The sequence below is a fragment of the Budorcas taxicolor genome, chromosome 23 (assembly GCF_023091745.1).
Source record: "Budorcas taxicolor isolate Tak-1 chromosome 23, Takin1.1, whole genome shotgun sequence".
Classification (NCBI taxonomy): domain Eukaryota; kingdom Metazoa; phylum Chordata; class Mammalia; order Artiodactyla; family Bovidae; genus Budorcas; species Budorcas taxicolor.
In genome coordinates this window covers 45183375-45198707 of record NC_068932.1, presented here as the reverse complement: position 1 = coordinate 45198707, position 15333 = coordinate 45183375, and the positions used below count along the sequence as shown (strand labels likewise).

Sequence of the window (15333 nt, the reverse complement as noted above, 5' to 3'; positions counted from 1 at the left end):
CCAGAAGGAGGCTCCCTGAGGCCCTGCGGGTGTCGTGGAAGCTCCTAATTTTGCACAAACATGTGATACTGACGCCTGAGATGTGTTTGGACACAGCTTCCTTAGGAGCGCATAGGTGAAGAGGCAGACACGCACGTTTCATCTGTTTGCTGCTCCAGTACGACCCCAGCTACCTTCATAGAGTCGCTGCTCCTTTTCCAAGTCATAGGAAGACAAAAGCTAAGAGGCAAAAAAAGCGTTTGGTAAAAAGTAAGTTTATACTCAGGGGGCTTCCCAGGTGGCTCAGATGGTGGAGAATCCACCTGCCAAGACAGGAGATGCAGGAGACCCAGGTTTGATCCCTGGGTTGGGAAGATCCCCCTGGAAGAGGAGATGGCAGCCCACTCCAGTATGCTTGCTGGGAAATCCCATGGACAGAGGAAGCTGGTGGGGTACAGTCCGTGGGCTCGCAAAGAGCTGGACACGACTCACTGAACACGCACACACGCGTGCACACTCTGAGTGGCCAAAGCAGTAGGCCCGGCATCTCTCATTTTACAAGCAAGGGGGTGGAGAGAAAGAAACGTGACTTCTAAAGAAATCCCTGGCTCCTCCAGCTCTGCCCTGGGTGGGGCCCCATCGACTGCATGGCCCCCGCCTGGGCAGCCCCGTCTGCAGATGGTCAGGGGAGCCCCAGGTCTAGGGGTCTCAGAGACACGGGGTGGTCCAGAGCCGGCTGATCTGCCCTTTGAAATGTAAGCGCCTGCTGACAAGACAGGAGGCAGAGCCACGGCAGACGCACGCTGTCTCGCTACCATTTCAAAATGTTTTCTCAATTTGTTTCAGAATCTATAATAACTTGCCGGAAGTTAGGAAGAAAAAAGAGGACCAAAAGAAAAGGGTGATCTTACAAAGCAACAGACTCCGGGCCGAGGTCTTCAAAAAGGTAACGGCCCGGCCGCCAGCGGGGGTGACGTGTGTGTGGCTCCCAGATGCTGAGTCTGAACTTGACGTCTCTGTCTCTGCTTCCCCAGCAATTACTGGACCAGCTCCTTCAAAGGAACGCGGTCTAACCGCAGGCTGCCCCACCGACCCTCTACCTGGACCTGGGATGACTTCAAACGCTGGATAAACCATTAAACTTAACCGTATCTTCATGACGTGAACCACTTTTTTTACTTTTGATTTTTTTTTTTTTAAATCCATAAAGCAAAGCACAGCTCCCTGAATTGCTGACCTAAACCAAGCAGAAACAATAACCCTTGAGGAAATGGATCTTCAGACCGCAGTGGGGTAATCAACCCAACAGAACCCACTTGATACAGTCCTTTCGTTTTTTGACTTCTGAATTTTACCTTTTGCTTCTGATGTTTACTCCTACCATTTCCACACAGGCACAAAGGCCTTCTATGTGCTCATAGGCTTAGATCCCAGGGGACTGGTTTTTTATTTTTTCTTGCTTTTTCATCAGATTTCTAGGACCTAAATACATCACTTTAAAAATACCATTCCCAACTTCTGCCAGTTCTGCAAGCTCCAGATTTTGGACCATCGCAAAGTGTGTTTGAAACCCCTCTGGATGTCTGTACCATTAATACTGGAGGTAACTTTGGAGCTAGGCGGCTGCTCTGTCAGAGACTGGGGACCTGTTTCTTGGTGACCTTGGCTGGTCAGAGCCGCCCCTACCAACCCCACCCCACTCCTACCACCTGTTTTCATTCAGCTAAAGAGTCTATATTCACGGAAGCCATGAGGGCAGAATTGGCTGGAAAAATTGGTAGGTCACATCAGTGTTTTTGGCAAGCCACCCCCCAACCGAAAGAGCTGCATGGCTGAAAGTGGCCTGATGGCTCCAACTCTGCTATTTGTTCCTCCAAGCCCTTACAATGTCCATTATTTATAAATGTGTTTGGGGAGTGAAGGACAATAGTTTTACCAAAAATGGAAATAAATGCAACTATTACAAACATCATTGCCCCGTCCCATGTTCTGTGTTATGAACCAAGCAGCTAGTGCAGGTGGTGCTCAGAGAGAAATGCTGCCAAGTTCCAGGGGGACCTCTGGCCTGCTCCTGGTCCACCCCCACCTGACCATCGAGCCACCAGGTAAGGGCCCTTGAGCTTCCTGACGGCCGGGTCCCTTCTCCTCCTGCAGCCCCTCTCCTGCTCCCTCTGCTGGCAAAGCCTGGCATTGTGGGAGCATCCAAGGGAAAACATTTCAAGGGCCTGGATCCACTTTTAACAGAGAAGGCAAGGAAGGGTGCCTAGGGACATGTAGGCTGAATAAGGGCTGGCATGGCTAGTTACTTCACTTGCTTCAGTCTGTTCATCTCTCTCTGTCCGATGGAGACCATTACAGTGCCTTCCCTTCAGTTTTCTGTGGGAGTGCAGTAAAAGCCAGCGTGAGCTGAGCGCTTAGAAGGATGTCCGGCCCAGAGCGAACAGCCGCAGTGTTTCTCGTCATCCCTACATAGACGTGGAAGTAGAGTGTCCTGAGAAACTCTGAGCACAAGGCCACCGGTTGGTCATCTCTTAGCCCCTCAGCTTGGCACTGAGAAGATGCACCGGCAAGACTGTTGAATCTGTGGGTGTTGCTGCAGCAAAAATCAGTCATACACACTGGATGCTTTGCAGGCTTTGTGTTTTCTCAAGCTCTTCTCGTTCTTAGAAACAGTTTTGACAGCATGGTTGCACTTGCCCTTAAGGTTAATTTGGTTTTGGTGAACTTATGAGGCCTCTTCTAGAATGCAATGTTGAATTTCTGTTTACATTTTTAATACTTTTTAACAAAAAATATTTTTCATCAAATGCGTGGTATTAGTTTAGGACAGTCTTTCATAGGTAGCTATCTTGTCACAACTTCTACTTGTTTTTCTTTACTATCTTCAGAGAATTTCCAATACTTTTCCTAACCAATAATTTAAATTCAGGGCCAAACCACTTCTAGACTGTTCTGTGACACTTTCTAAAAAGTGGATTTGTGTCAGTTAATATCTAAATATCTCAAAGTGCCTGGGTAGAGCCACCTTTCAAAAATGCCCAGAAAGGGCTTCCTACCTTTGCAAACCTGATGTCAAGTCTTAAAATCTAAAGAATAAATAAAAAGCCCACTTGAGATTAAATGCCATTGAGTTATGTATTCCTGAGGACAGTTCTTTACTAAGGTGCCTGAGGTAAGTCATGGGTAGGAATTTATGATGTCTATTGAGCTTTGCTTTCCCCTGGACAGCCAGCTCAGGACAAGGCTTCAAGTTAAGTTTTAGTTTCTGCTAAACTAATTTCTTTTCTCCACGATTATAGTTGTTTTTTAATGCTGCTGTGCTTCAGTTCAGTTCAGTTGCTCAGTTGTGTCCAACTCTTTGTGACCCCATGGACTGTAGCCCACCAGGTTCCTCTGTCCATGGGAATTCTCCAGGCAAGGATACTGGAGTGGGTAGCCATTCCCTTCTCCAGGGGATCTTCCCAACCCAGGGATCAAAACCCGGCCTACCTCTTTGCTGGTGAATTCTTGGGCTCCCAGGGAAGCCCAATACTGATGAGTGAATTTCAAATATCCAGGTTTTCTGTTATAATGAGGTCGTCACAGGAATATAATAATGTTATTAACATAATAAATATGGACGTAAAGGCCTGAATCCTATTAGCGATCCCTGTAAGCTCTGTCAGGAACTGGTCACCATGTGCTAGATTCTCTTATTAACACCAGACTTAGGGAAAGACTAGACTTTGAAATTATAATAGGATGGAGCATCATCATAACTTCAGTATTCACATCCGATCCTGGAGCTGATTTCTTTGCGTCTGAGCATGTTTGGGCTCTGGCACGCAATGAGCCTTCAGCGATAAAGCAGGTTGCAGGGGCAGAGGTTCTGTGGCTGATATTCATGAGTTCAGACCAGACAACGTTTGGGACCATTTGAGATGACAGAGCAGACGGTCACAGCACCAGGCCACCTTGCTGCAGTGTCCGTGCCTTCACGTTGAAGGAGACACTCCTATTTTGGTGATTTGCCCTTTCTGCCAGCTGGTAATGGAATAATGGAAAAACAATTGCCTGGGTTTTTTTAGCCAGCGTCTGTTGCCAACCCAACTTCCTGGAAGCTGTGTGCTCTTGGGGTGAGTCAGCAAATGCTTGCTCAGATGAAACGCTCCTCATTCAAAGAACTATTTGCGAAACAACCAATGGTTGAAGAGTGGTTGAAAATCCTCTTCCTGCTGAAGTTCTCCCACGTCAGCACTTGCTGGTATAAAAATCTCAGCTTGTGGACCTGGTCTCCCACTGTACCAAGTGGCTGACAGTCTGAACATGAGGCACGTCAGGGGCAGAACAAGGGAAGGAAATGTGCAGTCACCTCACCCCACCAGAGAGTCTCGGAGAGCGGAGACAGGCGGGTTCTGGGTTAAGGAGAGTGATGGAAAAAAAAAAAAAAAAAGATTCACTGTGGCTTTGTGTGAGAGTGTTGGCGTGTGCATTAAAAGCAAAGGAAATGATCTGTGAAGTGATTAAAATGAGTCCCATCAGCAGATGGTTCTCTGTGAGAGAGCTCATGGCGTTTGTACTTTCATCAATACTTGATCATGACCCATGAATGTCTAGCTAAATAGAAACCTTTAGGGATCAGCTGTCACAGAGCTGAACCAGTCGCCCCATGGACCGAGACACTTAGGAAGTCTCTCCAGCCTTCTCTGTCTCACGTGGACATGATGTCCCCCACTTCTCTGGAGCACAGGCTGTCAGAAACTTCGCTGAGATTCCATCTCCCCACTGGCGGGCTGCTAGGGAAGCAGGCGCCTCCACACAAATGTTTTCTCCACATGGAGTATAGCGACAGTGTTGGCTCATTGCCCCCAGAATGGAGGGTTTCTTTCAAGTCCTGTTGGCCGCCTCAGGCAGAGTTCTGATCCTGGGACCCCAAGAGACTGTCTGAGGTAGTTGTCTGGGGTGTGTAGCAGGGGAGGTGTTGAAATTCTTCCCCTTTTTCTTGCTTCTCTAAGCAGGAGAACCATATCCACATCAGGGATGCTGTGACCTGCCAGGCTGCAGCCAGAAACGTGACTTCAAGCAGACGTCTTTCCCTCAGATCTTCACACATCAAGACCTTGATGAAGGGGCTGGAAGTGGGGAGACTTGACTTGCCTCTAGGATTTTCAAAAAGGCTGGGTGGTTCTTATCAAAGCTTGAAAGGGAAGAGAAAGAAGTCTGTGGTCTAAATTGCAGATGAGGAAAAAAAAAGTGATAAATTTCTTTCCATCGTTTTGATGAAGCAGCACCAAGCATGAAAGACGTAGGGAAAGTGTCCTGTGGATGACTTTCAGAGCGTCCTCCCTGTGTTCAGCTTTACTTTGCTGACATACCTGAATGAAGCAACAGCTGTAACTGACATCAGGGTAGATATTACAACCGTTAACCCATATTAGCTGCATATGACGTGTAATGTCTTTTCATCAAAGCCAACGGGGCTGCCTGTCTCCCTTGCCCACTGATGTCAGGAAGAGGGAAATTATAAATCTTTTCACTGCTGCTGACTTATAAAGAAATACACCCACACTGTGTGTTATATCCACTGTGGTTTCTCATGACCGTTGCTATTACATAGATACCAAAGGAATTAGTGATGACCATCCTCTTAACTGTTATGTGTTGCCAAATATGCGCTTGCTGTTAAAAAAAAAAAAAGCCATCAGGCGCATGTACAGAATTTTTGTGTTTGTTTTTGCTTAAAAATATACCTGCAGGCTAGTTAGGCCAGATTTAATTATTATATGCTGACATCATTCCAAGTCTTACTCTTTCAGCTAAAATGTTTATTAAATCAAAATGACAAAATGATCCAGGATATTTTTCTGGGCTTTTGGTAGCCCATGACATTTCATTAACAAGGCTAAGCTTATGTGTCTACAATGGATAACAAAGGTTTTTGCATGGATTAAACTAGGGTGTGTTGTTATTCAGTTGCTAAGTTGTGTCTGACTTTTTGCAACCCCATGGACTGCAGCATGCCAGGTTTTCCCTGTCCTTCACTATCTCCCAGAGTTTGATCAAATTTACGTCCATTGAATCGGTGATGCCATCCAATCATCTCATCCTCTGTCATCCCCTTCTCCTGCCTTCAATCATTCCCAGCATCAGGGTCTTTTCCAGCGAGTCGACTCTTCACATTAGTTGCCCAAAGTATTGGAGCTTCAGCTTCAGCATCAGTCCATCCAATGAATATTCAGGGTTGATGTCCTTTAGGATTGACTGGTTTGATCTCCTTGTCTGTCCCTTGGCTGTCCAAGGGCCTCTCAAGAGTCTTCTCTGGCACCACAGTTGGAAAGCATCAGTTCTTCAGCGCACAGCCTTCTTTATGTTCATTGGTGATATACGCTTTTGCGGAATTTGTTTCAAACTGGGGTGTTTCAACCTTAATTCTCAATTAGCAGTTGAGCAAGACTCCTCTCCCTCTAAGCACCACCTGCATGCTCTGAACAGAAAAGAGGAGAACTGCTGAACCCAGGATCTCATCCAAGTGTTTCTAAAAGTGATAGCTTAGAAAGCTTTTATTCATGAATGTTAACCACATGACACCCAGGGAGATATTTCTTCTCTGTAGGTTCTCAGGGCTCTGTAACAGAAAACAGACTAACAAGACCAAGACACACAGTTTATTAGCACATTATTCTCATATACCAGCTTCCCTGGTGGCTCAGAGGTTAAAAATCCTCTTGCCAACACAAGAGACTCTGGTTTGATCCCTGGGTCAGGAAGATCCTCTGGAGAAGGAAATGGCAACCCACTCCATTATTCTTGCCTGAGAAATCCCATGGACAGAGGAGCCTGGTATGCTTACAGTCCATGGGGTTGCAAAGAGTCAGACACAACTGAGTGACTAAACAACAACAATCCTCATACGCACATCTGAGGAGCTCAGAGATGAATAAAAGTGAGTCAGACCTGCTTTCGGGTTCTCGGATAGCCATGGACCTGTTATGGACTGAACATCTGTGCACACACACACGCATTCTGCCACCCCCTGATTTACTTTGTGAAGACTTAACTCCCTGTGTGGCTGTATTTGGAGATGGGGCACCTACAGAAGTAATTCAGGCTAATTGTGGTCGTGAGAGTGGGGCCCTAACCCACAAGGTTAGCATCCTTATAAGGACTGACAGTGGAGAGCTGACAGTCTGTGTCTCAGATCATGAGGAGCAGGTCACGTGAGCACACACAAGATGGTGGGAGCCTGTGGTAACCAAAGAGAAGAGACCTCAGTGTGGAAGCATACCTTGCCAGCACCTTGATCTTGGGCTTCCTGGCCTCCAGAACTGTGAGTGACTCCCTTTAGATAAGCCCCAGTGGGTGGCATTCCAGATGGAAGCCCAGGTAGACTGAGACAGGACCCAGCACTGTTCCCACTGGTACCCACCACGCACATGTGCAGCAGGCGGGCTCTCCACGCTCGAGCTGCTAGTTGTCCTTGCTGGCCAGGCTCCACATTTTCTCAGGCACCATGTATCCCCCAGTGATCTGCTGCTGTTACCCAAAAACTGTGTTTGCCTCTTGACGGATGTTGAGCCAACAGACACAGCCAAGCACAAGATCAGATCAGGAGTAGGGAACAAGGACGTATTATTTGCAGCAAGTAACAAGAACACCAGGGAACTTCCCCAAAGCTAAAAGGGTACATGCATATTCATGAAGGGACTTGAAAATAGGAGAATTCAGCCTTAGTTCAGTTGAATTCAGTCACTCAGTCATGTTTGACTCTTTGCAACCCCATGGACTGCAGCACGCCAGACTTCCCTGTCCATCACCAACTCACAGAGCTTGCTCAAATTCATGTCCATCAAGTCGGTGAGGCCATCCAACCATCTCATCCTCTGTTGTCCCCCTTTCCTTCCACCTTCAATCTTTCCCAATACCTTCAATCTTTCTTCAGTCTTCAACTCTTTTCCAATGAGTCAGTTCTTCCCATCAGGTGGCCAAAGTATTGGAGTTTCAGCTTCAGCATCAGTCCTTCCAATGAATATTCAGGACTGATCTCCTTTAGGATGGACAGGTTGGATCTCCTTGCAGTCCAGGGGACTCTCAAGAGTCTTCTCCAACACCACAGTTCAAAAGCATCAATTCTTCAGTGCTCAGCTTTCTTTATGGTCCAACTCTCCCATCCATACATTACTACTACATTCCTACCATAGCTTTGACTAGACAGACCTTTGTTGGCAAAGTAAAGTCTCTGCTTCTTAATATGCTGCTTAGCTTGTACAGAGGAGCCTGATAGGCTACAGTCCATGGGGTTACAAAGAGTCGGACATGACTGAGTGACTTCACTTTCATTTTCTAGGTTGGTTATAGTTTTTCTTTCAAGGAGCAAGTGTCTTTAAATTTCATGGCTGCAGTCACCATCTGCAGTGATTTTGGAGCCCAGGAAAATAAACTCTGCCACTGTTTCCATTGTTTCCCATCTATTGCCCATGCAGTGATGAGACCAGATGCCATGATCTTCATTTTTTGAAAGTTGAATTTTAAGCCAACTTTTTCACTCTCCTCTTTCACTTTCATCAAAAGGCTTTTTAGTTCCTCTTTGTTTTCGGCTATAAGGGTGGTGTCATCTGCTTATTTGAGGTTATTGCTACTTCTGGCAATCTTGATTCCAGTGTGTGCTTCGTCCAGCCTGGCATTTCACATTATGTACTCTGCACAGATGTTAAATAAGCAGGGTGACAATATACAGCCTTGACATACTCCTCTCGCAATTTGGAACCAGGCTGTTGTTCCATGATCAGTTCTAACTGTTGCTTCTTGGCCTGCGTACAGGTTTCTCAAGAGGCAGGTCAGGTGTTCTGGTATTCCCATCTCTTTCAGAATTTTCCATAATTTGTTGTGATCCACACAGTCAAAGGCTTTGGCATAGTCAATAAAGCAGAAATAGATGTTTTCTGGACCTCTCTTGTTTTTTGATGATCCAACAGATGTTGGCAATTTGATCTCTGGTTCCTCTGCCTTTTCTAAATCCAGCTTGAACATCTGGAAGTTCACAGCTCACATACTGTTGAAGCCTGGTTTGGAGAATTTTAAGCATTACTTTGCTAGTGTGTGAGATCAGTATAATTGTTTAGTAGTTTGAACATTCTTTGGTCTTGCCCTTTTTTGGGATTGGAATGAAAACTGACCTTTTCCAGTCACTGCTGGAGTTTTCCAAATTTATTGGCATGTTGAGTGCAGCACTTTAATAGCACCATCTTTTAGAATTTGAAATAGCTCAACTGGAATTCCATCACCTCCACTAGCTGCGTTTGTAGTGATGCTTCCTAAGGCCCACTTGATTTCGCACTCCAGGATGTCTGGCTCTCGGTGAGTGCTCACAGCATCATGATTATCCGGGTCATGAAGGTCTTTTTTGCACAGCTCTTCTGTGTATTCTGCCTCTCTTCTAAATACCTTCTGCTTCTGTCAGGTCCAGACCATTCCTGTCCTTTACTGAGCCCATCTTTGCATGAAATGTTCCCTTGGTATCTCTAATTTTCTTGAAGAGATCTCGAGTCTTTCCCATTCTGTTGTTTTCCTCTATTTCTTTGCACTGACCACTGAGGAAGGCTTTCTTACCTCTCTTTGCTATTCTTTGGAACTCTGCATTCAAATGGGTATCTTTCCTTTTCTCCTTTGCTTTTAGCTTCTCGTCTTTTCTCAGCTATTTGTAAGGCCTCCTCAGACAACCATTTTGCCGTTTTGAATTTCTTTTTCTTGGGGATGCTTTTGATCCCTGTCTCCTGTACAGTGTCACAAACCTCTATCCATGATTCTTCAGGCACTCTGTCTGTCAGACCTAATCCCTTGAATCTGTTTGTAACTTCCACTGTTTTTTCATAAGGGATTTGAATCACATCATACCTGGTCTAGTGGTTTTCCCTACTTTCTTCAGTTTAAGTCTGAATTTGGCAATAAGGAGTTCATGATCTGAGCCACAGTCAGCTCCCAGTCTTGTTTTTGCTGACTGTATAGAGCTTCTCTATCTTCAGTTGCAAAGAATATAATAAATCTGATTTCAGCATTGACCATCTATCTGGTGATGTCCATGTGTAGAGTCTTCTCTTGTGTTGTTAGAAGACAGTATTTGCTCTGACCAATGCATTCTCTTGGCAAAATTCTGTTAGTCTTTGTCCTGCTTCAGTCTGTACTCCAAGGCCAAACTTGCCTGCTACTCCAGGTATCTCTTGACTTCCTACTTTTACATGCCAGTCCCCTGTGATGAAAAGGACATCTTTGGGGGGTGTTAGTTCTAGAAAGTCTTGTAGGTCATCATAGAACCATTCAACTTCAGCTTCTTCAGCATTAGTGGTTGAGGCATAGACTTGGATTACTGTAATACTGAATGATTTGCCTTGGAAATGAACAGAGATCATTCCATTATTTTTGAGATTTGAATTCACCTAGAATTGGAATAAAGGTCAATTCACAGAGTCCCAGCTTTAGTTGATTAAAATCCAGAGGGTCAACATCCTCATTCAATCCTCCACCTTGTGAGAGCCTTAGTTCCTGCCGAATTGAGAGATATTAATTATATATATCCCATGAGGAGAAACTAGGACTCTGATTTATCACCACACTCTTGTTTGACTGTCTTTTCCCTGTTCCTGCATTCCTCTGTATCTGTAAGATCATTTATTACTGAGACCTGTTCAGGGGCAGCACTGTGGCCAGGCTTGGGTCTTAAAATGGCTTAAGCCAAAATGGTTCTCTTATGCCAAGAAAGCCATTTTGGGCTCTCTTGCTCTCGGGACCCCCGACATACCTGCTTACATGGTGACTCCCCTGGACCCCCAGTCCCCCTGCTCTGGGGGGAGCCCTCATCTACCAAAGCACTCTGCTCTCACTTGCACAGCTACCCTACAAGTTTGTCACCCAGTAGGAGACCCTGGTTTGATCCCTGGGTTGTGAAGACCCCCTGTAGAAGGGAATGGTAACCCACTCCAGTATTCTTGCCTGGAGAATTCCATGGACAAAGGAGCCTGGTGGGCTACAGTCCAGGGGGCCGCAAAGAGCCAGACACAACTGAGCGAGTGAGCATGAGCGCCACTAGTTTCTGCGTCTACCCACGGAGCAAACGGGAACTTCTGGACACCTTCCTGCATGCCCCAAGAGGAGGCCTGCAAACACGCTGGAGAAGCAAGTGATTCCTCTGTCCATGCTAGTTCAGTGGCTCAGTCCTGTCCGACTCTTTGTGACCCCATGGAGTGCAGCACCCCAGGCTTCCCTGTCCATCACCAACTCCCAGAGCTTATGCAAACTCCTGTCCATTGAGTCGGTGATGCCATCCAACCATCCCATCCTCTGTTATCCCCTTCTCCTCCTGCCCTCAATCTTCCCAGCATCAGGGTCCTTTCCAATGAGTCAGTTCTTTGCATCAGGTGTCCAAAATATTGGAGTTTCAGTTTCAGCATCAGTCCTTCCAATGAATATTCAGGACTGAATTCCTTTAGGATGGACTGGTTTGATCTCCTTGCAGTCCAAGGGACTCTCAAGAGCCTTCTCCAACACCACAGTTGGAAATTATCAATTCTTTGGCACTCAGCTCTCACATCCATACATGACTACTGGAAACACCATAGTTTTGACTAGATGGACTTTTGTTGGCAAAGTATGTCTCTGCTTTTTATGTCTAGGTTGGTCCTAGCTTTTCTTTCAAGGAGCAAGCATCCTTTAATTTCATGGCTGCAGTCACCATCTGCAGTGATTTTGAAGCCCCTCAAGATAAAGTGTCTCACTGTTTCCATTGTTTCCCCAGAAGAACTATACAAAAAAGATTTTCATGACCCAGATAAGCATAATGGTGTGATCACTCACATAAAGTCCATGCTAGAGGAAGTGGATTTCTTCTCTAGTTCAAATAGATCAAGTTCCTACTGTGGGACCTTCGGCATGCTAATGAAACTCAAGGGATTTTGAATAATCCCTTGGCAATCCTCCTCCTTCTAGTCAAGGCTATGGTTTTTCCAGTGGTCACGTATGGATGTAAGAGTTGGACTATAAAGAAAGCTGAGCATCGAAGAATTGATGCTTTTGAACTGTGGTGTTGGAGAAGACTCTTGAGAGTCCCTCAGACTGCAAGGAGAGCAAACCAGTCAATTCTAAAGGAAATCAGTCCTGAACATTCATTGGAAAGACTGATGCTAAAGCTGAAACTCCAATACTTTGGCCACCTGATGCAAAGAACTGACTCATTGGAAACATTGAAAGCAGAAGGAGAAGGGGACGACAGAGGATGAGATAGTTGGATGGCATCACCGACCTGATGGACATAAGTTTGAGCAAGCTCCGGGAGTCAGTGATGGACAGGGAGGCCTGGCATGTTGCAGTGCATGGGGTCGCAAAGATCTGGACATGATTGAGTGACTGAACTGAACTGAACTGAGAAACAGTGCTTGTGTGTGTTGGGGCTGGGGAATAGGTTTTAAATGAAATAAGAACAGACTGTTATAATGTTAAAATAGCTCTTGGAAATCCCTCCCCGCTATCTAGGTGGCTGACTAACTTCTGTTGATGCAGGTCTGCAACCCTTCAGGGTTTCTTCCAACTCTGATACAGATCGATTGAGCATCTGCCAAAGAAACTCATGTGTTTAGGGACCATGATACACAGAAAGAAAAAGTTTCTTTTAAAAATACTAGAATCCCCCTCAGCATAGTGAGGTGGACCCTGGGAGATTCCCACATCGCATCTGGTCCTCCCCAGGGCAGAGGCCTGGGGCATCACCCCGCCGGTTCCGGGTGTTCTCCCCACCCTCCCCTTGCCCACTCAATGAGCTTGAGTATGGGCAAACTCCGGGAGACTGTGAGGACAGAGGAGCCTGGTGTGCTGCCGTCCATGGGGTCACAGAGAGTCTGATACCACTTAGCAACTGAACAGCTACAACCCTCCCTGAGCTGGCCTCTGAATTAAAAGAAGCCCCAAAATGTGATGGAACCCGTGGAATCATCTCCATTTTACAAAAGGAAATTGAGTAAGTGGGGAAGGATGGCGTAAGCAGCCAGGGTCCTGTTGGTGGATTAGGCTGAAATCTGAACCATGCCTGCCTCCCCCCAGAACCTTCCAGCTCATACACTGATGCCATGCTGCGTGTGTGTACCTGTGTCTAAGAATCCAAGGTGCAGCTGTACTCTTGCATTTCACCAACATTTTAGGTAAGTTTACTGATGCCTAAGAGACTGGGAGGAAAAGAGTTTCCTGGACCGTTTTGGGTCCCTGGCTGTTGTTCAGTGGCTCAGTCGTGTCTGACTCTTTGCGACCCTATGAACTGCAGCACACCAGGCTTCCCTGTCCTTCACCATCTCCTAGAACTTGCTCAAACTCATGTCTGTTGAGTCTACGATGCCATTCAACCATCTCATCCTCTGTCGCCCCCATCTCTCCTTACCTTCAATCCCTGCCTGGGCCTGAAAATTAAACTGACAAAGATTAAAAGGGGAAAGCAGACAAATTTATTGCAGTTTTCTGTGCCATTGGAGCCTTCACTGGGAAATGAAGACGTGAAGAAACGGTGACCCTTGAACATTTTTACGTTAGCTTTGCTGAAGACTGAACGTGTGGGAAAGCGCGGTAGGGCAGAGGGTGTGGGGTAAGGGTGACTTGATGAGACCTGCCCATCTGGCTTTTGCTCGCTGCCCATCCCGCTGTGAGGATGCTCCTTCCTTTGGGTCCAGGGAGGGCACTTCTCACCTGAGGGTTTTCTGACTGCTTCCGGGAGGAAGTGCTGCACCTGTTGTTTCTCAAATTTCTTCCCCTTAAAATAGTCAATGGGCCCCATGTTTGGGGGCAGCATGTTCTGAACTCCATCAGACTTAAATTGTGAAATAGGATGCCTTGCAGCTTCAGCAAAATAAAATTAGAACATATTTGCCTTGGAAATTTGCATCCTCAGCAGGGAAATGTTGGGTGTGGCAGAATAGGGAATTAAGTAGGTTTCTCGTGATGTAGGGAAAACGGAATAATGTGATGTCTGTCTCAACCAGACTGAAAACACCCCGAGGACAGGGGTATGTCTTGCTCCTCTTTCTGAGAACCTTGGCAGAGAGCTGGGCACCCATGGGTGTTAGGATATTCTCACTTCAAAGTCACTGGGGCTTAGTTTTTTTCGCCATATCTGGACCTCGCCAGCTGTTCTTAACGTGAACACTGCACGAAGTCTCCCTTCAAAGTCAAAGGTAAAGGGACAGAGAGACCCACTTCAGGTTCTGGACAGAAACTGCCAAGTTTAAATCACATTCTGAGAAGTGAGAAAGACTTCCTATATGTACACGTAGATAAGTGACATCCATCTGCCCCAGCTTGATTTTTTCCAAGCTGACGTTTTGGCACTGATGCTGCTCAGAGCTGTGAGTGACGTGCACACTGGGTACGGAAGGGAGGAGCTTCCATCAGCACCATCTTGACCAGAAGTGTAAACAGACTCCTGGATTCTGAAACTTCCAGCTTATGCCAGTGAAGGAACTTATCTTGATGAAAAGTAGCAGCAAGATTTCATCAAATATAGGTCACAACTGCACTGTAATACAGAAAACATGATTCACAGTTTAGAACTTTCTGTGCTTTCCATAGAAATGTGTATTTCCCTAAACCCATATATTAGTAATAACCCATAAAATATTACGTTCACCTAAAAATGCATTATTAACAATGTAATCTGTGCAATACACACATTGGTTTTCTCCAGATACTTTCTTTAGTAATCCCAAGCTCCCTTCTTGATGTTGGTGAAAGAGACCTTTCTACAAATGTTGGTCTGTAATGACAAAGAGGATTCACCAACTTACAGCAAGGAGTCAAGAGGGAATCAATAAATCTGTCAAAACAGCAAGATTTCAAACCAAAGCTTGCTTCCCAAAGTTGAGAAAGCGCGGGGCCCTGGGGGAGTAGTATGTCTTTGGGAAAGCACTGCCTGTTGTTTCTGTTTACTGTAGGCGCTTTCTAAAATAGGACCTAAGGTCCTGGAGCCATCAGAGAGCCCACCACGAGGACACTCTTGCTGTCCTCAACGCATGTGCTCAAAGACGTCGTAAAAGAATCTGTGGTAACAGTCTACGCACGGCCTCGTGCTTGCGGACCATTTTCCACTCTAAAACAACAAGCTGGCTTTGCTCTCTGCCGACAGCCCTGTGTGTTACCAACTCTGTGTGAATTTTCAGGAATGGTTACTGTCAGAAGGCATATATCATAATCTGGAAATCAGAAGGGAAAGAAGGAAGCTGTCGGCTGCAGTCTTCATTTGTTCCTGTTGCGGGTCTCCAGGGTCTGGGAAAGGCTCAGCCCCGCAGCCTCTGAGCAGGCTACCCTGGGAATGGCAGCACCCATATATGGTGTGGATTCAATTAGCCAGGC

General features: G+C 46.1%; 1 protein-coding gene across 1 annotated transcript in view; it reads left to right on the top strand.

Moving 5' to 3' along the window:
* The window catches only part of C23H10orf90 (chromosome 23 C10orf90 homolog), a 242833-nt gene extending 241781 nt beyond the window's left edge, over positions 1-1052 (top strand). Inside the window, exons 9-10 of the mRNA XM_052661154.1 lie at positions 826-925; positions 1014-1052. Of these exons, the coding sequence (XP_052517114.1) occupies positions 826-925; positions 1014-1052 (139 nt within the window). The remainder of the gene's footprint in view (positions 1-825; positions 926-1013) is intronic.
* Positions 1053-15333: the final 14281 nt, after the last annotated feature.